The 22,738-nt window shown below is 47.4% G+C and overlaps 1 protein-coding gene across 2 annotated transcripts in view; it reads right to left on the bottom strand.

Annotated features, from left to right (window-relative positions):
* Window positions 1–225: 225 nt before the first annotated feature.
* Window positions 226–22,738, bottom strand: part of LOC144178377 (uncharacterized) — a 320,469-nt gene continuing 297,956 nt past the window's right edge. The window contains exons 5-8 of one of the 2 annotated variants that reach the window (XM_077706166.1): window positions 11,840–11,896; window positions 5,269–5,292; window positions 4,403–4,503; window positions 226–3,381 (exon numbers count right to left, since the gene is read on the bottom strand). In XM_077706166.1, coding sequence (XP_077562292.1) covers window positions 4,427–4,503; window positions 5,269–5,292; window positions 11,840–11,896 — 158 coding nt within the window. In that variant the 3' untranslated portion in view covers window positions 226–3,381; window positions 4,403–4,426. The remainder of the gene's footprint in view (window positions 3,382–4,402; window positions 4,504–5,268; window positions 5,293–11,839; window positions 11,897–22,738) is intronic. The other variant, XM_077706167.1, reaches the window with a different exon arrangement.

Below are 22,738 nucleotides of genomic sequence, written 5' to 3'. Positions count from 1 at the left end.
TCTGCAATTTGGCGTCCCGCGGACGACTTGTGCTCAACCTAGTACTACCGCTCTAGATTTACCTTTCTGGCGGCACTGCAGCGACCGGATTTGCATTTGCGCGCATGTAAAGCTCCGAATATTCGTTAACAGTCAGTGCAAATGTGTTTCAGTGGGTGTAAATTGCTCCAAATGTGTGGTAAGTGGGCAGGCAGCTCGTTGAGAGAGAGAGAGAGACTCGCACAGTTGAAAAGAAGCTGCGGGGCTGAAGACCTTTATTTTTCCGAACGCTGTACACAGAAAATTGCAACAGCTGTACACAAACTCTATAAAAATATTCTGTTTTAAACTGAAGCATTGCTGTAGGGATGGAATAACGTCTTTCTAAAGCAGTGTTCAGTACGCAGCTTTAACCTACGCATGTCCCCTTTGCACCCGCTACGCATCTGAGATTGGACAAGTCAATGAGCACATAAGGGACGAAACAAATTATAGCGATGATAAATAACAGCAAAGAGCAGATTTCTAAGCATGAAAACAAGCTGAAGATATAGAGACAAGTCAGAAGAATAGGCACACAATACAAGCGTTTTGACATTGTACCGCCGAAGAGCGTAACAAAATTTGTATGCATTGCTGAAATTAGGCAACTAAGTTCGGACGGAACACTGAAAAACGTCTCTTGCACTTACGGCAGCCCAATACCGAAATTTTAAATACTGCTTCTAGGTTACACGCTACGCGGTCAAGAAAAGTTATTACGGAGTTTTCTCGGTTGAGTTCCAAAACTATACATCAACGACGTTTTTGACTCGCTTGTGACCTATGTGCCTTTTAGCCAAAGTGCCTCATCTACCATGAACTTCGGCACACACAATGAGCCTGCCCGGCGAATCCAGCTAATACAATATTTACAAGCCTGCCTACCAAGGAGAAACACGATGCATTAAGTAGGAAAAATGCCGTAAGTTGCAATAAAACCAAAGTGTACTTGAACAACATCGCTTAGCACAAACATTCCTTTTTACATACAAGTGTTCTTCCCCCGCTTCGGAGATTGACTAGCGTTAGAGCGCGCACGTTTTCTCTCAAACGTTGATGTTCGCGAACGGGTAAAAGGCTTTTCGAATCAACCACGGCCATTTTCTGCGTGTCACTGAATAATGCGTTTCGGGGACTCGTATTATTGTTCGTAATATGAAAAGTGAATCCTACTGATGTAGAGAAGTCGTTATACCACACTCGGCGCTCCTGTATTCTCGCACGTGACCCCAAACCACCCACAATTGGCTAATAATTCATGAGCGACGGAAATTGAAATTTTCTGGCGTGACTGTTGCTCCTCTGAAATCCTTACGCTAGTACAGACACAGGCAGGCGTTGAGTTAGTTTTACATTGACTGCAATTGTTGAATTTAAATCCCGCAATGAAAATCAGAAGAAAAAAGTTCTTCGGAGCGGTGGCTGTTGCAGCTTTGTTGTTAAGCATTAGGCCTAATTATTTATGCAGTCTAAACTTCCACTCATGCCCGCGCCGACTGCATGGTAAATTACGCTGCGCTCACCTGAACTGCAGGTGGTTCCCATACGCAACCGCCAGAGGCGCATGGTAATAAATTGTTGAGTAACGTAAGCATGTCGAGAAAGGATGCGCATTAAAACAAACTTTGCTGAATTCTAGGGCATCTCAGCAAGCAAAAGCAAAAACGCCCGTGTGTACGAGATTTCGGCGCACGTTAAAGATCCCCAGGTGGTCAAAATTAATCCGGAGCCCTCCACTACGGCGCGCCTCATCGCCTGCGTTGCGTCGGCGCGTTAAAACCCTACAACCAACCAAGTTTGCTTGGCTATAGCATCGCAGCGTTACGGCAGTGGTTGAGCCTACGCAGAGAAAACTAAACCTCGGCGCGTACGCGTACGTGACCTTGCAGGTATTAGGCTGAAGCCTTCAAGACCATTTTTTCAAAGGCACTTGCTATACTTCGAGAGAACATTTGCCTACATGAAACATCGCCTTACATCTTCATGAGTAGAATGTAGACCATTCTGAGCTGCAGAGACGATGACGCTGTCAGCCACATAATAAACGACGAAGCCCACCAACAATGCGCTCTGCTTTCACAAGGTCTTCAATCTGTGCCTCCACCTACGCAACTCATGACCCTACGTACTTCGCGTTTTATTCTTTGTTTCTTTTTTTCTTGTTTGTGAATATTATATTTAGGTTACGTAGCAAAGGGGACAAGAAAATGCGTTATCTTTTCACAAACTCATGATGTGGTTATGTGGTGATGTCTGAAGGCTCCATAGACAGCCAGTAGTGACCCGAATATATTACTAGCAAATACAAGGGAAGGGCTCTGTGGGGACTAGCATCTCGCGTAATATAACAAAACACGGTTACTTACACAACGACTGTAGAGCGATAGCCGGCAAGACACGAGAATTCATTCGAGTGTGAGACCACAATGATGTGCGTACAAACGTAGACATATGCCTTCACGCTGGCAAAATATTAGCTCGCGATTGTTCTTTTTTTCCCCTTATTTTTACCGCGTTATACCCATTCTTCTCCTCATTAAGATTGAGCTTCCTGACGAAAGTGTTATCGCTTTCATTATTACGTATTTCGATAGAATCGATAAAAACGTGAGGTAGAGAATAAAACGGTGCTGCGTCGTTTACGTGGAGACCTCAATGTTGAGTTTTCACAATTTTTATGGACATTAGAGCGAGAAACAGCGTGATTATATCTTATCGTAAGCTTTTACTGCAACTAGCAACGCTCGTCTATTTACAAAGTTTAACGAATCCAGTTTTTTACACAACACTTCGTTTTAATAGCTGCTAAATTTAGCAGCGACTGATCGTTTGTTCGTGCATTTTTAAGGTCGAAGCCATTTTTATCTCGCTAACGCACTGTATCACGAGCCTTTAACGATGATTTCGCGATATCCATTAAATGAGTGCTTCCCCTCAGTGCGTTCAATATTAAAGAAAAAGCAATCAGTGCGTGGTGAAGCTTGCTTTAAAAAAAGCGAATGAAAACATTTCGATAAATGCTTTGCACGACACAGCATGGCAGAGTCTACGCTTGGCTACACATTCTACAAGACTGGCATAGTGCGCCTCTTTGGTCTTCGCTATAAAAAGAACGTATCGCTCCCGCCTCTCTTTTTCAGGGATCACTTCTCACGGGCAGCTTATTCAAAAAGGCGACAGGCCTCATATAAGATGCGATGAGTCGTACGAATCGAAGAAGAAAAAAATTCGCGCTTCGAAGGTATCTTCTGACGTTCCCCCTGGGTCGGGAGAGAGTCCGGAGAACCGTTTTTTCTGCTTGCGTAGACGTCGAAGACTCTCCTTGACGTTCGACGTTGGACGAAGTCGTGAATGCCTTGTCTAGTGGAGGAAAAAAGAGGCAAGGAAAAGAGCATACTCTTGATTACACGCTCGTGGAATAAAAAGAAATCACTAGTCGTCGAGATGAAACTAGAAGATTTAGCTACAATAGACTCAAGGCGACCACAGAAAATTTTTCCGCTTTTTTCAAACGAAGCCCTTCAAAAATACACTGCGGGGACATTTCTGACAGGTGCGTGCGGCTAATTAAAGGTGACATAAAGTTTAATTTAAGTACCGTTTTTTTTTACAACAGCAATTTCACTGCCTTAAAATGCCTTTGAGGGCGTCCCTCAGGTTACGAGAATAAACGGGGAATCGTTTTCAGCAACTTGATCGCCCTACTATCCTTCTCCCTGCCGTTGCCCCTAATAGTGCACTGGAGTCATGCATACTTTAAGCCGGTTAAGTGAGGTGCGACTTCGTCCTGCTTCAAGAAGGTTTACCGTAGTTTAAAGCCACGTGTTTAAAGTTAAGCTGAGTGTTCATACCTTGCTACCATGGTTTGTTAGGCTCGATTCGAGTGTGTTTTTTCAAAGGCGGCATTGTATTATAGCAAGTAGTATATTACCAGTAAAACTTAGGTAATCCCCACACGCACACGCACACACACACACACGAACGCACACAGCACGCGCACACACGCACGCACACACGCACACACACGCACGCACACACGCACACGCACGCACACGCACGCACACACGCACGCACACACACATGCACACACGCACGCACACACGCACGCGCACACGCATACATACACGCACACGGACACACGCATACATACACACAGCATACACGCACACACATACACACACGCATACACACAAGAATACACGCACACAAACCCACACACGCATACACGCACACACACGCACGCACGTGCACACGCGCACTATATAGACAGTGAGTCATTTTGTGTCACCCGTCACCTGTCATCATATTCAATGTTCTGATCAATTCTTCGAATGCGGAGCTAACTTGCAATACTTAAATATTTCTAGACAACGGCATATACCTGAATAAATAAGGCAGACTCCGGCTAGGACATGCCCAAGACCAGGCTCAGGAGCAAAGTCAGCAAAAATGGCGCCAGGCGATTCGTCGAGTTGTCGATATCTGCGAATAGAAGTGAAAAAAACATTACGAAAACATTATCATTGATGTTAGCAGAGAAAGAAATATTTTAGGGATGTATGACTGCATAAAAACATAGATTAGAAGATAGTCGTTTCGCCAGCAGAAAAGCAGGAGCACCGGTTACCGAAGGAAGGGACAAAACAAATGTTTGGAGGCATACGGCGATGTAAACCAACGCTTAGGGAAACGAAAACGCTTGGGCATTGAAAGAAAGACCTAGAACATTGGTAAATAATTTGCAGGAAATTCAGCGTTTGAACGTAAAAAAACTGCCCACACTGCCTGTTATCTAATACGGCTTCGCAGTGCTCGCTTACACTACTTTCGTGAAACAGCCACCGCGGACGGGAATCGAACACGTGACCTCGAGCTCAGCTTGAGACAAAGAACATGTGCGTTGAAAATTTCTTTGCTTTGGTAACTTTCGGTAGGCAGTGTTTATGACTGCTACCGAGCACCACTACTTGGGCTACAATTTATGGCGTCATGCCCCACGATACCCTACACTGAAAAAAAATTCGGGGACGAAATTAACTGAACATAATGCTTTATTTTCTAAGTCTGAAGCAAGGAGAGCACCTTCATCGGCAAAAGAATTTAGCTATCAGAATGACTGCTCATGATGATGATGATGATGAAAGAAGGATGAGGACGAACGATTAGAGGCCGAAGCCGTCTTAAGAATTTGTTTCCATGCCCCTTTAACAAGTATGATTGTAAAATAAAGCAAAAGTGATTACTCACTGTCGGTACTTTCAGCTGGTGCACCTGTACGAAAAGAGGAAAGAAGACAGAGCATTTTTAGCACGAGAATTCTTAAAAATATGTGAGAGCAAAAAAAAAGCATGCTGAAAAATCAACTCAATTTCAGAGCAATGCACTAAACACCTAGTACCCGAGCCTGCTATGGAATAAACTCCGTTCGCTATCTTCCTCAGGGACCTCTCAATTCATGTATTCGATAACTTCACCATACATAGGACTTGCCATCACAATAGTGCTGGCGATAACATGTTTCACTTTGGTGAAATGTTGCAACACCATTATCTTCTATTTTTCTACACATTACCTCCATTTCACGATCGATACCCCCATTTTCCCTGACTCACTCAAACAAGCGCACAACCCACAACCTCAACTCTCCCCCCCCCTTACTCATCTATACACACACACGCACAGGCAAGCACACGCACACGCGCGCGCACGCACGCACTATAGATAGAATCACGATGGTTTATCGCATTATCACGCACGTTTATATTCACGCTCAAGTCGTATACGTGATACTTCTGTTATGGCGCTCCACTGGATCTTGCTGAAGCTCTTCTCTTTCTTTCCCCATCTTTCCCCAGAATACTCTTCTCACTCACACACAAATGTAAACAAAGACCTCTGCAGTCTTCTTATGTATGTCGTGGCCCGCTGAATCCCACGATCACAGCGTTCCCGTCTTACGAGCGGAAAGTTGGGTTTTTCGAAAAGAGAATTCGGGATACGCAAGACAAACGTTGTCTCAAGGCACGGCGTAGCAGAGGGCTCCGAGTCCACATTGGCCATCCCCAAACCTAAATGCGGCCTTCTTGGAATTAGATCGGCAACGGTAGGAGTAGATTACCGCCATGGAAGTAACGCCTATCCGCTGATAACGATTGATCGTGTCTAAACAGAATTTCAGCTGAGATCCCTTCGAGGGGAGCTCAAGGGATGCGGAACACATACTATACTCTATCGTATAAATAACAGCCGCCGTGAAAGATCAACAACTAGTATCGCTTAAAATCAAGTGAATTTATAAGGTCGTACCATCGGTAGCTGATTTCAGCGCCCATTCGAGGTCTCAGTGCTCCGTGTAATAATGGAGCGTATCATTACGAGAAGCTCAGTTTAAAGAAAATGCGTTACCATTCACGCGGACACGTTTGGCGCTCCCAATAAGGTGGCCCGGAGGTGTACTTTGTTGCGTGTTAGACCAGAAGAAGCAAGCTCGAGAGGTACCCAGAATAGGAAGCGCCGTTTTTAAAGCAAAGCTTTTTACCTATAACCCCCGAAGGGCTCATTGGTAACCGTTGGTGTCAATACAAAACTCCCGCGAACAAATGAAGGAAGTTACTGGCACTGTCAGGAATCGAACCTGGAACGAATAGAGTAACGGAGCGAGAGCCCGTCGTCTTACCGATTGAGCTACGTGCCCACGCGGAGACGGGGAAGACAGGCGGTGCACTCATCAAGCACATCTGCGGGTTTACCCCCTGTGTTCTCGCTGAATGCTACGTGATAGTGTCACGCGACCTATCGCGCCGTGTACGCTCCGCCCACGGCACATGTAGCGGCCGTGTGCGCGCCTTGCACATGCGCTAGGAGTTACAAAAAAAAAGGAAGCTCACACCAACGCATGGCATCTCACTTCACCTCCGTCTCTGCCGCCGATCTCGTCACCTGCGTCGGCGGCGGCAGAGACGGAGAACAAGTGAGCTCGTCTAACACCGGGTCTGAGCTTCCTTTAATTTTATATATAAAAAAAGAGTTTCCACTTATGTGCTTCACCAACACAACTCAACCAACCACCGTTCATGAATCATGCTTTGGTTTAAACTTAGCAAAGAATAACTCTTTGAAGTAATGAAGGGTGGGGTTGACTGCATTTCACTTGTCTCTGGTTTCACTATTTGGACGTCGCATGGGTAATTGTTGTGTGTGTCGTTTACAGCTTTGCTTTCCAATCACATTCACAGGGTTGTTTGGCGCGCTTTTTTTGTTCCCGCCTCTTCGAAAGGCCAGCCGCTGGCAGAATAAATATGTCAATCGTTTAGGTTATTTACGCAGCAATACGTTAGCTGCAGTTGTGCTCTCAGCTCGCCAAAGCCTTCGCCAACGTGACGGATTGCCTAGTGACACCTATCGCGTTCAAAATAGAAACCCAGACGTACACCGACAGCCTCGCGCACGTTTCTTCTCGAGTACGGCAATGACAATGACTCCGTTTATTTGATGCACTGCATAGCGCGGCTCGCCGCCGCACGATAATTCTCAACGCGCTCGACGACACCTGCGTTCTCCTCGTCGGGCACAGACGGGAATGCCACGCTGTTTGCGCTGTGGGCTCGGAAAGAGGCGCCGAAAGCGAAGGCTTTTAATCCTCGCCCGTGCTTCGAGGCATCTTTTGTTTGGGTTATGCTCCTCTCATTTTCCGGCTGCCTGCCTGGTCGTGTCGGCTAGACAGGGAACAGGAAGGGGATTGATTGCGTTTCGGCTTCTCCGAAAACAGGAATGCACAAAGAGAAAAGGAGGGAGAGAGAGAGCATGAGTGTGTGTGTGTGTGTGTGAAGAGGGCGGTTCCCTCTTTGTGCGATGGGAACGCGAGAACGAAGGCAGGGGGAGGCTGCGCGACGCGTTTCCGCAAGGTGGTATTAACGCGGATGTTGGCGGCGGGAGACGAGTCGATGTCACGAGTAAACAATGGGGGCTACACCTGCTCGGCGTTATCGCCGCGTCGAGCCGCCGAGCGTGGTTTGACCTCTGACGCGAGCCGTCCCGCGCAAAGCCTCTGCCGTCCCGAAGAGGGAGCCTGCCCTCTCGTGTCTCTGTCGTTCATGGCCCTCCCTGTCGTTACTTCCTGCCCACACCCTCAACTGGATTTCGCCAACCTGGCAAGTGCATGTCAGCCAGACTTCTTCCTGGCCCAGCCAGACGGGGCGCATGCGTGTAGGCTCTGTGCTGAAGCGGCGCCTTTGATATTTTCTGCTGATCTGGCCAACGCGATTACCGGAATCCGATTGACGCCTTCTCTTGTCGAAACCGGATGCTTCTTCCGCATTGGAATCTTTCTTTTCTTTGGCCCCATTACTCTGTTCTTGCTGTTCTTCTTCCTACTCCTCGTACTGTTCTGCCTCTGTGGTGTTCTACTTAAGCGACGCAATTGTTCCTTTTTTTTTCTTGCTTCCCTGCACGCTGGCTTTTCGCCTCTAATTCGTTTTTACGGAGCGCACTCACATGCCTATCCTTGCCCGCAGAGGCCACAACAGAGCTGCCAGGCCTTGTGTATGTACTTGCTGGAGGGCCTATGTAAGACGTGCGCCCCTCCCTTGCAAGGTTGCTCGGAAAGAAAGAATAAAAGTGTTGTCTTTTCGGCGGCCTCTGTGCGCCTTAGCTCATTCTTCTACCTTTGTCTTCAGTACCGGAACAGGCCGCACTAAGTTGAAAGTTCCTCTAACGGATTAGGAACTTTCGCCCCTTTCGTTGGAGGTGAATTGTGCGAGACGGCCGCATTGCTTAGGCCAGAAAGAAGCGAATTCGATGAACGAAAAATTAAAGCCCGTTGCTCCAGTCTAAGGACAGTAATATAATTTATTACGAGTCGACCGATAATCTTGTAGTCGTATCTCGTCGGCTGGTATTTGGGTCGAGGACATTTTGCGCCTAGTGGAACGTTTGTGCGAGCATAAGGAACCACAGTGAACTGATCAAACAGCAGCTCCGTGCTTGTGGGAATCAGCTAAATGTACACAATTGTGGAGCTAGGGAAAATGCTGAAAAAGGACGCCACCTGACTAGGCCGCTAGCATCCAATAACATTTGGGCGCAAACAACGCGAGAAAAATCAGAATAATGCACGAAATAATAGAAATTTTCTATTGGAACTCTATGAAATGCATATATACAGACTTGATTAACTCAAGGAGGGCTCTCGCAAGCACACAGTTTTCGGTATAGAAGTAAATTCTGCCACATTTCACGCATTGGTGACGTGTCTCAGCGATCGTCAAGCGAGATAAATGCGTAAGACACTTCATTAGTGCCCTCAAATTGCATTAATCGGAATCGAGCTTTAATTTCTTGTTCATTGAGTTTTCTATAACCAGCCTATCGTGCACAATCCGTCTTAGCGAAAGGAGCGAAAATTGGCTGACTATAAAAAAATACATTAGAAAATACTACACGTAAAAAGTATTTTTTTCAGTCTGAGAGTGGCGTTAGAGAAAAACTGGCGCAGCTTGCACAAGTGGTGCGAGGCTGGAGAAACAGCACAGCTGGCGGCCCCTCTCCCTTCGTGGGAGATCCGGCTGGTGCACCTCGCATGGATTACCGATCTTGCCGCTAAGAGTTCTCCATGACTGGCAGTCCCGGACCGTTCTGTCCGCAGCCTTTCACATCTCTTCCAAAGCGGGCCGCGTTGGCACGTGCTAGAACCCGCCGCAACCGGACTCCTCTCGAACTCGGCGTCTGTGCTCCCCACTTCAGGCGCGAACGCACGTGAACTGACGAGTAGAAGAGCACGCGAGAGATCCCTCCACGAACGCTGGGAAGAGTGTTCTCGAAGGTCGGGCTGGCCGACACCGGGCGCTCCTCACGAGGCGCACGCTCACGTGCGCTCGGTATTTTTCTTGGGATTCCGTTTCCGGTAAAACTGGACGGCGGAACTCAAGGCTTAAATAGCTCTGCTGTCAAAATAGTTTTCAGTCACATCAATTAATATAGATTAAGAATTCACAATTTCAGTAACCTGTTCTGTAGTCCTTTTTTACCGTCTCCAAATGGAAAGTTATATACCACGGTTTAGTTATCGAACAAGGGAATAAAGTTCTAGAATTCCGAGCTTCGTTATAGTTTTCCGCCTAGTGTATTTAAAAAAAAGATCAAATTTGGGTGGTTTTGCGCACCGAAATTAGACCTAGGCTATGCGGCACGCGTAATTTAGGACTACGGGTTAATTTTGGACACCTGTGGATCTACAACGTGCGCCGGAATATAGACACACATGCGTTTTTGTGTCCCGTCTCCATAAGATCCACTAAATCAAACCCGCGTCGTAGGGCTTAGGAGTACAATGCCTTAGCCACTGAAATACCACGGCGTGTTGGCTGTGGTTTTTGTTTCTGCGCTTAACTAACGCTCTTGCGCGGAGTTACTATACTCCTGGCTCGCAGCGTTAGAGGGCACAAAAGTTCAACGAGTGTGACGTCGTAGACGAAATCTGCCAGATACTGCGTTGGCGCACCGCAAATGACTTTTCGTGTTGCTACTACTGCTGATGTAGTTGTTTTATCTTCAGACATGCGTTTTGTTTCTGCCTTAATACCTTGGATACACATTGTGACACTGAGGTAATTGTCTAAAGAACGCTGTCAAAAAATAACGCTTCTCGGTTAACACATATTTGGCCACGAGTTGTCGGCATTCTAGTCCTCACTTAACGTTCAAACTGTAAAAATTTGAAGTTGTGTAACCCATTTTAGCCAAGTTTTTGTTGCGCCGTACAATTTCGCGCGGAAAAATGAAAATGATTTTCATGGTGCGGTCGGACTTAGTTACCCACAGGGTGTGGCGGGCTAAGCGTGTTTCTACAGCAGTTGTGTATAACAAGGAACGTGAAAGCGTTTTTTCTTAACATTATCAATTGGGGGCGACTCATCTGGTGGGACTCATCAGATCAACCCGAACCCAGACACTGTCTTGGGACGACAGTCGAACCAGGAACCGAGTCCCACCAGCAATGTCACTAAGCCTAGTCAAGCAGAGGTCATACTGTCATTTTTTGTACAAGTAACAAACCACGTTGACTATTTTTTATGTCGTAGCTCTTTTAATATCTTCTTGCGAACTCCTAGCCATCATACGAAAGGCGCGTTGGAGAAATCTTAGTTTTAAATTTTCGCTTTCAGAGTAAGAACATGGCTGGAACGTAAACAGTCTAGAACCCTGCGAACGTAAACACATTCGCAGTGGTGAGTACGGCGACCCTTTCGCGATGCTGCTGAAGTTCGCTGCCCGCAAGGACGTCCTTACGCAACGGGCGACCTGCTCGACGGCTTCGTTGCAATAGAGTTTTAGCAGTCCGTCTGTTCCGTCGTTTACGTAGTTACCGTGTTGACCGGGACCCGACTGCGCCTGCGCGCGCGGAAGGCGAGGAGGAAGGGCGAGGAGGTGCACCCCACCGTGACGAATGCACGGGCATGGGGAGGGCCGGCCCGCTGAACTAATCCCCCCTACCGCGACGAATGCGCAAGTGCCCAGACGCGCCCTGGTCTACACGGTAATCACGTACAACACGGAGCATACGGAGTGCTGAGACTCACTAATGAGGGACAGTCCCATATCCGGCTAACCCTGCCCCAAGCGATGGGTTGCGAACATGCCGGAAGATGCCACGCAGCACAAGACTGTTCCGGCTTCAGCATCGCTTCTCGCGCAGTTCATGCGTTATACTACTGCGCTTCAAGTCCAGACTATCGGTTACATTCAGCAGCGTGGAGACACGGGATTGGTGGAAGGCGTAGCAGACCATGCGGAGGTTTGGTGCAAGGAGAGGAGGGCTTACCGTGTAGGTCCCTGTTCATGGACCGGGCGCTGTGACTTCCGGTCCTGACTGGTCTCCCTGAGGGGGGCAGGAAAGGCGGGCAAAAGGACATGCAGGGCACTCTGTTAGAAGGGTCAGCTGTGGGCCATGTTAGGGAGCAAACACAAAGCAATCAAGCTCAAGCACTGAAGCCGCTGTGTAAGCGAAACTGAGATAGCAGAAGGACTGTCAAATGGGCTAGTTGGTACTTGTTCACGATGGAAAAAAAAAATAAAGACAGCGCAAAGACGACGAACAAAAAAAAAGAAGGGAGACAGGCAGGACACGCGCTGTCCTGTCTCCCTTATTTTTCTGTTCGTCGTCTTTGCGCTGTTTTTTTTTTTTAATCAGAAACTGAGACAATCACTCAACGCGAACATGAGGCTAGTAGAGAGAAAAAGCGCTGCAGCCAGACTTGTGCAGAGATACGTGGCTGCCTTTTGGCACATTTGCTCTGTGCCGAGTGCAAATTAATTTTTCCATTCTTGTGTCCAGAGCACTAACTCCGGTTTACACTCTTAAAAGTAGACAATGGCCTTTGCTACAGTGCACGTCAGTGACAAATCCCTGCGCACAAGAGAGAAATTTGAACGGATATTGGTGCCGGAAATACCATTTGACTCAAAACCAGAGCGATCTGGGCTGTAATATTACCCAATGCAAACATCACACTTTGCAACAATTCCTCAGCGAAGATCAAGTGTTTTGGTTGAAATTGCATGACTGGACTTCTCATTGACCTATGTTCCCCGTCTGATCGCAAGAAATTGTCATGCCCGTGGAGTTCTTCAAGAATTGGGTTGGGTTAGGGTTTTCAAATAAAGCGTGATCATGGACAGGAAGCGCGCTAGCGTGAAGTCCACCGGCGGCTCTAAGCATGTGTTCCGTACGTATGCTCCCGGACGCCAAGAGAAAACACGAGGAAGTGAGAACGAGCGAAGACAGATATCTATGCCTCAGTGCCCGAGGCTAATGGACGTCCAGAGATCATTACCATAGTCGCTCGATGATTGTTCAACCTGCGACGTTACTGGGACTGCTCGTGTCGAGGTCACTTGTAATAGGAGAACGACAACCGATGCTAAACAAATTCTGTTCACTGAAAACGCAAGAATTACCGAGTAACGTATTCGTCAGAAATTTCGAGGACACAAAATAGAAACCTTTAAAAACTTCACCCTGGCTTTGTAGAACCACGCGAAAATTCCCCTGCCCTCTCTCCTCGTCAGGGAGCAAAGGAGGGTAAAAGATTCCTCCAGCCCTTCTTGCACCAAATATTTCAATTTAACTTTACATGTGCAATTCAGCGTGTGGAAGCTCACCCTAGACTTTCAAATAAGATAAACAGTACATTAACTCTGGCTAGCTGGCTAAGGTTTCGTTCCTCGGTACGCAGCGTCTGTTACAAAAATTTCGGGGTTTCACGGGGTTTAAACAAAGGAAAGAAGAAATGAAACGGAAGCTAAAGAAAGGCCAGCTGCCTGCTATAGAAATTAATGTATGCTCATACAATATGCCCGTGAGCATTCTGTGGAGGGGTCTCAACCCCACAAACCCATCTCTGCTTACGCAACTGTGGTGGCCTGTAAAGCCGTTCCCTGCAAGTTCCAGAACTTGGCACGGACTGTTCTGACAGAGGCGAAAGACGAAACCATCCATGCGTGCGAGATTTACAGGCAGTTGGAAAACTGTCCGCTGGTACAAATTAATCCGTAACCAACCACTACAGTGCACCCAGTAAGTCGCCGATCGATTTTTCGGGCCTAAAGGGGAACGAAAAATAGTTCGAATAAAAAGAGCAGTCCGAAAAACCAGTGAGTCTTTACTCCTATGACACAACTGGCGGTTCCTCGGTAAAGTCCGAAATATCCAGCCAGTCCGAATTTTCGGAGTCCGAAAAAACGGTCGGCTACTGTTGTCCAGGGGAAGCTTTGGCGTGCGGAAACACTACTTTGAATTACAGGGATGCCGCCGGTCGCAACACGAACATTTGGTTAATACTGCCCTGAGAAGATGCAACGATGTCTGTAGGAGAATATGCAGCACGTGTAGACGTGTCAAGTACAAGCGCAGGCTGAAAGGAAAACAAAATTTTTGTCCGATAGCATACGAACACGCTCTGCTATTGCTTCTTCCCTCTCTGCGGTTTAAAACGAACGCAGAGCGAAAGGAACAAACGTACTACACTGAGTGATCGGAAGACTGACATCCAATACAGCATTATTCGGTCGGCGACGAAATGCGGTTCCGCACGCGCGAACTGTGTCGTTTCGCCGCGCGGCACTCGTCCGGCGGCAGCGCAAGCGACAGGCTGACAGCGGCGACGACGCGGGCAGGGGAAGATGAAAAGCGGGTCACGTCATTCCATACGGCACCGCGCAGCAGTGAGACTCGACAGGGCCCGCACACGCGCACTCGTCAAGCGAACGGCTGCCAACGCCGTCTCCAAGAGAGCGGCAAAATGCCCGCAGCACCTCGGGCAGACTGCGGCTCGTTTCACGCCTCCAGCGACCGAAATGAGCGGCAGGCCCGAGATAAGCGAGAGCGCGCGACCCCCACGCCGCCCTCGCGAACCGTACACAATGGGGCGAACTTTCTCGCCGACTTCGCGAAGCGCTCGTTCCGGCGCGCGGCAAGGTGCGCGATGCGATGACGTGAAAATTGACGTCTACGCGATGCTGATCTGTTTGCGGCTCGCCCGGCGGCGCGCTCGCTGGGAGAAGCTTTATTTCGCTTCGGTTTGTCTGTATACCCCCGCCGCTTCCTGCGGCTTCTCGCCTGTACAGCCTTTCTCGGCTTTGTGTGGTAGACGGTAAATAAAAGACGCGCTCCTCCTTTTCACAACCGTGACCTTTGTCAGCTATTTCCCTTTACAAACATCAATAAGAGGAGGAATAGAGAGCAGCCGAGGAAAGCCCCGTCCCCTCCGGTGCTTTCAAAAACGCCGCCGCTCTCACTCGCGGGGCGGTCCTTGGTTGGATGGTGATTGGAAACCGCGATAACGGCGGGGCAGCGTCCTTGAGCATGCCGGAGTGCTGGTGGGGGAAGAGAATGCAATCGGAGTGGATGGCACGTTGTTTGTGATGAGCTGCAGAGTTGGGACGATTCGTTTGCCGCAGTGGTGTGTCGACAAACCTGACTCTGACAATACGATTCAATACTGTCGTTTACCACCTAAAAAAACGCTTGCAAATGACAGCGCTTTACTAGACCTATTCCCGACAGCAGTATGTGTTGCGTATGTCCGTTAATCCGTTGGTTAAAGGCTGTCCCAAAAGCAGCTCTATTCCCCCGTCCACAGTTTTCTGTTTTCCACTTGTGTTTCATATTGGGCGGCAGCGGCAGCAATTTATTACAGAAGCGGCACTTCTTATCGGCGTTTATCTGAAATTTCGCGTCCGTCGCAGGTATACAGGACAAGCACAGCAGCCGAGCGTGGATCTGAAAACGAAATGCTTTTTCCGCGTCAGACTTCTCAGGGCCCAAACCAAGGCCTTTTGATTTTGGAAAGCGGGGTCTTAGCCACTGGACCACGTGTATTTTCTTTACAATATTGTTGCACAGAACTAAATCCAACACCACCAGTCTTTGTTGAAGTCAACGGGTAATTGCGAGTTTGTGTACGAGTTGCGTGACCTGTTTTAGGACTCCTAAGATGTTAGAAAAAACCGCCGTGATTCATAGATGCGGCTGCAAGTGGAAACACGGTCACCCCAAATAGATGTCGTTGCTACCCCACGCACATATTACACATTTACAGATACCCACACCAGAGATCAGCTGAAAACACCTGGGGAGCCAGCTACCTAAGGCCATTACCCACACACGCCGGGATATTTCTCCCGCTTTAGAGCGACCACTGTCAGATCGTCACTTTAGGGCGCACGGTGCGAGATGTTGCGTCGTGGTCGTAGGATCGTCAAAATCGCACAGCCGTGTGACAATGGCTGTACCGCCTCGGAATTATGTCAGCTCTGTCTCTTTCTCGTTTTCTTTTTGCAACAGATGACAGAATACTGGCGAGTGCGAACAAAATACAAAAAGTAGGTGTGCGCGACTGATCGATTAACTTTCCGGTTAATCGATTGATGATTCAGCCTCGATTAATTCTTTTAACCGGTTAATCGGCTGAAATCACGCGAGCGGCATGAACCACGAGTGCCATATTAAAATTCGACGTAAGCATGTCGAGCAACGTACTCGTGTTCGAATAACCCGCCATGCGTCACTGCAGAAACGATGCAAGTATGCTCAGAGATTATAGTGATGAAGACCGCAAAATTATAGCCAAGAAGACGGGATAATGTATATTCCTAATAGAAATATCCCGCGACAAAAGAAAATTGGAGCGGCAACTTGCACCGCATTATCGTTGCATAGGCGAACTCTCGCCTAAGTAAACCACGATAATCAGTGCCCCCTGCGATTACGGCGAATGAGGATGATCCTGATTCAATAAATGGTGCGAATGACGAAAGCAGCGACAAGCCTCCCGGCCATATCAGCGCCAAGACGATGACCTGCTTACCTCACCTGGAATGTTTGCGAACAAGCCTAGAAACATACTGATATTAGTGTATTATAATATCATTATTTTATTTCAAATAACTTTTCATTTTCTTTCACAAGTGAACGCCACCGAATAATTGATAATGTAACCAAGTAAAGCCTGATGATTAATCGGATTAAAATTTTTAATCGACGCGGAGCCCTTCTAAAAAGAAAACACTACTTGAGTCCCCCGTCTGATCGGTGGTGTGATAATCAGATAGTGTGTGGCCCCAGTGGGTGGAAGGACGTCTGGGGCGGCTAACAACCTGTACGGTGGAATAGAGCGACCAGAGTATCGCTCAGTGATTATCCGCGGTGCCCGTGGACTTCGCCCATCAGGACTGACTGGTTGAATTTGGCGGACACAGCTTAGATTTGAAAGGCAGTAGACAGACGGCGCCACCGCTGGCTTCGCCTTTTCAGTCGCTCCCGCATAGAATAAACTCGATAACACCCAATTCCAGCTAAGGCCTGTCACGAAATAACGCAATCCTGCATAGGCTAGCTAGGAGAACCAAACTTGCATTTTGTCTTAATCCTTTAATTATCTTTGGACCGTGATAATCACGAGTAGGTGAACCCGTGTGCTGCCGTACGGATACACACCAGAGCACACCTCGGCAAAGTCGGCGCTGCTCACTCAAACTCACTCACAAATTTATTTTTGGAATCACCACTCACTCAGACTCAGACTCATTGCTGAGCAGCATATCTGCGCTCACTCAAACTCAAACTCACAGTCAGCGCAAAACTCAGAAGTCACTCGGGCTCAAAACTCAAAATGAACTCAGAACTCAAAAATGTACTCAAAACTACAAATGTACTCAGAACTCAAATGGACTCAAAACTCAAAATGTACTCAAACTCAAAATGAACTCAGAACTCAGAATTGACTCAGAACTCACTCGGTCTCAGGCGTAATCAAACTCAGTCGGGCTCAAGCTCACTCGGGCTCACTGGAGTAAAACTAACTCAAGCTCAAACTCACCATGCCACACTAGCCTCGCGCTCAGTCAAACTCAAACTCACGGTTGAGTTTGAGTCCAAATGAGTCCGAGTGGACTCAAGAGTGAGTCCGCCGACGTCTCCACCAGAGGCTACAAAGGTACTTCATCGCTTTCTTTTCCAACGTCTCTAAAGCACTCGTCTAAAAGACACCAATGTATGATTGTCGACATAGGCATAAATGTTATTTTGGAGAAACAGTAACTTATTACATTGATATACATTGCTGCTTCAGTATCGCGGTCTGCAGCTGAAAATCTTTGTTTTTACGGCACTTGCAAGCATCTACTGCCGCTAGTCAACCGGTAAGGAACACGGACCAATATAATGATCTTATCGATGTGGTAGACACAGCGAGTGCTCATTAAGTTTATGCAGCCTTGCCCTTATTTTTTTAGCCGTTGCATTTAACCAGGGTGCTATTTATGCTTGCCCTTTACATATACAGTAAGATTTTCTGGTGTTGTGTGCGTCCTTTGTATCCTGCCTTTGTAGTTGCCATGGTCACGCGTTGTGTTTTCCTCGTTTTCTTTCTCTCCTTTTCTCCTTTAATATGTACCGCTGTCCATTTATTTCCCTTTCATTTCCCGTATCCCCTCCCCCTGGTTAGGGTAGCCAACCTCCCTGCCTTTCCTGTACTGTCTTTTCCTTCCTTCCTTCCTTCCTCCTCCCTCCCTCCCTCCCTCCCTCCCTCCCTGCCTCCCTCCCTCCCTCCCTCCGTCTCTGCGTCATTTCTATGCCTATTTTCGCCATTGACCGTAACATGTCGACTGCAGAGTTCGCTTGATGTAAGCTGGACGGGTCAATGTAGGCATAGAGCACAGGACCGTCAATTAGTTTTTTCTCCCAACATGCAGCAATAAAATAATGATAGCAAGTCTAGCAAAAGGAAAATCGAATGGTGCTCTGCATGAAACGGAGGTGCACTAGTAAAAGCTATCATACAAGTGATTCGATCAAACAGAACTAGAGGCCCCACTACAATTTCCCATTCAAGTTTCTTGGCAGAGACTTACACCGGTGGTCGCCAACAGCACAAACCGGATTCTGTGTGGTCGTGAAAACATCGCCGGAAAGTGGCTTGGGGTCGCCGCTGCTGTATATGTTGGCCTTAATATCTCGAGTATTTGATTCAAGATTGCCGTATAATTTGCATCATTGTTATCGGGACAATGCAATCTTTTTACGGACCAAGATTGTATTTCGTCTTCATGGCGCCTTTAATTAGCTATTTGCGCGCTAAGGGTGCAACGGTTATGTGACTGTCAGTTTTAATTTCACCAGAAGGTAATTGTTCGGGCTCAGAAGTAAGCGCGTACTCGCCGCGGTGGCTCAGTGGCTAAGGCGTTGTGCTGCTGAGCACGAGGACGCGAGTGCGAGTGCCACTTTTCTGATGGAGGCGAAAAGCAAAAACGCCCGCGTGTACGAGATTTCGGCGCACGTTGAAGATCCCCAGGTGGTCAAAATTAATCCGGAGCTTTCCACTCGGCGCGCCTCAACGCCTGCGTTCCGTCGGTGCGTTAAACCCTACTAGCGCACGTGGTGTGAAACCAGCGGCGGACCTGAGCGTGTCGCTAACGTCGGAGTGATACATATTCAAGGCGCATTTATCGGGGTAGTGAGTGGTGTCGCACGTACCGGGTGTCAGCTGCCGATACCAGGGGTGATAACACCGCTGTTTTCGTTGTATGGCCGCACGTGGGACTGTAGCTGCTGATCTCAATATTCCTTCGACTGTCTAACCAGAACTTTGCGCCTATCACCTGCGATTACAATCCTACTCAGCAGCTAATCGCTGGCTAAGCGATAAATTACACAATATTATTCCTAGCTACAATATCGTACAAAAAAAAATATTGTCCAGGAAGACAATAAAAGCTGTCTAAAGGGGGAAAAAAAAGCAAAAGGGACGGGTGGGAGGTTGGCAAGCGAGACGAAGTGGGTACCGCTGAGAAAAAATAGTTGAGTTCAAAATTCTAGAGCACCATGATTTTGAACACTGCTTTCGCAACGCCCCGCATTCGTCAAGTTTCTTTAAAAAAAATGACCAATCGATTACACGTACGTAATTTGCTTACTCAGCGCTGAAATTACGCAATCATTATAGATTGCTTAATTGCTTTTTAAATGTCAGAAGTTATAAAGATGACCAGAATGCACCATGATGAATAACTTCTTCAGTAGTGTCACAGATTGCTGTAGTTATCGCCTTTCCACAGGACAGCTGTCCCATTAAAATGATCTTGATAGTGGCACGAATTAACTTCAGGAACAGGCGGCATCTTTTCTGTGACGGGAGAGTCTGTCATTACGCAGCAAAGGCTGTTTCAACGCGACATAACGGGGCGTAACGTAGCGTAAAACCAATCTACAGCTAACCTAAACCTAACCTAACCCAATCTGACCTAATCTAACCGGAGCATTTTTCAATTTAATTTCCTTCAACACATCTTTAGTATGTAAAACGTCTCTTCCCGCCGTAACAGTCAGTGTTATAAAATGCAGGGAGCCACGCATTCACGCAGAGCCCTGTGTTGTAGGAAGCATTCGTTGCTCGCTAAAGCGTAATCCAAAACCGCAGAAGAAACGTAAGACGATCGTCGTCAGGAAACATTACTCCAATTTTTGTTCCGCTGGGAGCCCTGCTTCTGGAGTGGCTACAGCGTTATTCGATAGCTCCGTCTTCGGTGATGCCTAACAACGAAATGTTGCCGGAAGTCGGTAAGGCAACCCGCATTATTTTGTAAGCGCGACGTCTCTCTCTCTCTCTCTCTCTCTCTCTCTCTCTCTCTCTCTCTCTCTGCAACTAAAATTGGTGGAGAGGAATAAAAGCAGCCGTTCGCTTTCTGATTTGCTAGAAGGCGCCTAATGCACTCCGCGGTTTTTCTTTCGCAATTGAAGCCATAACACAAATCGTATCGCTTGATTTTTAATTACCGTTAAGTGAGGTCACGACGAACGGGAAACTACACGTGCCGCATTTGCATTTACCTCCCATTTAAACCTGCGAGTAAAATTATGCAGCTAACCTCCCTCTTGTTTTTTCACGGGGTGTACGAACTTATATCGCACACGGCAAAGCTTGGGCAGTGAAAAGTAAGTGCGTGTAAGGCTTTATGCAAAGGCGCGCCCTCACCCATCTGCCTCTCCCCTCCGCAGCCAAAAAGGGCAGCTTTTTCTTCAACCGACAACCGCCTGGCAAAAAGCACGGCCGTGTGTTCCATTTTCTATAATGGCTCAAGATCGTCAAAGCTAAAAACGTTAAAAATTCAGAAAATTCAAAGCGACGGCGAGGAAGACACTGTGGAGCTATCACGCGCGTTTCAACCGAGTTCGGATAGCAGTTTTTCTGCGTGTCTTCTCTTCCATCTTAGGCCGTCGCGAAAGAGGAGATATTTTAACGCATTTCGTAAAAGATTGGAGCTCGACAAGGGATGAGACGAGACTATACGTGTGTGCACCTATATATGAGAGAGCCGCGGCGCTCCACCCAAAATGGGATTTAGTTGCCAGCGACGGCCCAGTAATGGGAAATAAAAAGGTGTATCAACAAAAAGCGACGGGTGGAGGGCCTCATTTAGGTTTTGTTTCGGCGCATGGCGCACTATCTCTTTCGGCTTTTTTTTTTTTTTTTTTTTCCCCTCACGGCGACACACATTCTCCGTCACTGCAAGCGGAGCTTCGCCAATAATCCGTAAAGCTTTCGTCTCCACGTGAGCTGTTTTTGATGCATGCGCCTTCCTGCATAGCTGCGGGCGCTGCTTTGTGCGAACATCTATCGATCTCGAACCTCTGGCACACGGCGCGCTGCGTGCCGGGGGATCAGCAGAAACACTGAAACCTCGCGGGATACAAAAATGAAAAGGCACGAGTAAACATGCGCCGGAGCGACGAGTCGAGTGCAGGAGGACCTGCGGCGGCCCTTTTGACGTTAATAGACGCGCAAAATGAAAGCAAGGCGCGCCTGTGCTCGTGTAGTGAAGCGAGCTTCGATGTTTCATATTTCTCCAGGAAGTCCGAGGAACTTCCGCCTTTTTCTTTTGCCTGTGCTGTCGTTGGAATTTCAGACAGACAAGGGGTACCGGTAAAAAAAAAAAAAAAAAAAACGAGACAGTGTGACTGAGGAATCCAGTTTCGTACAGGCATACGGGCACTTGGGAGCACACAAAGTCTCCTGTGGTTTGTGTAATGTTCCAACTTCAAATGACGTTTGCCTGTTATTTCAAAGCAACGCTTTAGGAAGCACGTCGCACTCTGATCTCCAAAAAAATAATCGATTCGACGCATATCGGTTGAGGTAACTGTTTATAAAACTAGAAATGAAAAATGAAATACCAGATGTCACCTAGTTGTGCTCAGGAAGTTGTTTTGGAGAAGGCAATTTAATTTCGGATGGTTCGTTACTGGGGGATAATATACCGCTACAGTTCCTGCCGCATCGGGAATGAAAGGTAGAAATGGATACTACCAGCGCATGGGAGCTTTTTAAAAACATAAAAAACGATGGAGAAGTGTCCTACAACGTTCGAATTCGCCTTAGCTGGTTTAAATATTACTCAATCATGCTAAAGTGTACAATGTTGGGAACAATATAAATTCCCTTTAGTACTGATCGTCGAAAATGAAGTTTGTTTCACGTTGGACAATTCCGCGTGGGAAAATGCTGATGTCTTAACACGAAAGTGTTTTATTCCGGAACACACAAACATTTGAGTGACGTCATATCCGTCACGGAAATGACGTCAGTACAACGAAGCAAGCGGTCTGTAAAAGGTGCACCCCTGCACACAGGGCCTTCTTGCGGGGAAGCAACCTTTAGAACTAAAGAGTACGTTATACTTTGGGTTGTTCGTTTTCGGGTTTTATATTTTAACACGAACGTGTTTTAATGCCGCGATACATCAAGATTTCACTGACGTCATATCCGTCACGGAAATGACGCCAGTACACCTTTGCCGAAGCGACCCGCCAACAGGACGTCGCTCGCCAAGCACACCCACAAGACAGCCCTCGACCCGCAAATTATGCTCAGCTGCAGATTTCGCTACAAATTTCACTTTTGTGTTTTCCCGATTCCTATGACAGGAATCAACCAGTTTTTTTGGCACACGTGCTCATTCAGAGCAGCGGTGCGTAGGATGCGAGAAAAACGGAAGCACTGCTAGCCATATGAAAGTACACGCCATTTTTTTAAACAATGCAAATATGCAGCCCTAGCGACGAATGCTCAATACTCAGCTGGGACATAACTTACATTGACACGATTATCATTCCTTGAACACCATTCAAAGAATTGTCTCCTCATTTTTTCATACTAGGGAACGA

The sequence above is a fragment of the Haemaphysalis longicornis genome, unplaced genomic scaffold, assembly GCF_048455015.1.
Source record: "Haemaphysalis longicornis isolate Haplotype H1 unplaced genomic scaffold, Haemaphysalis longicornis Haplotype H1 scaffold_4, whole genome shotgun sequence".
In the NCBI taxonomy this organism is placed as follows: domain Eukaryota; kingdom Metazoa; phylum Arthropoda; class Arachnida; order Ixodida; family Ixodidae; genus Haemaphysalis; species Haemaphysalis longicornis.
Note: the sequence above shows the minus strand (reverse complement) of the source record. Positions and strands in the feature narration are given on the sequence as shown.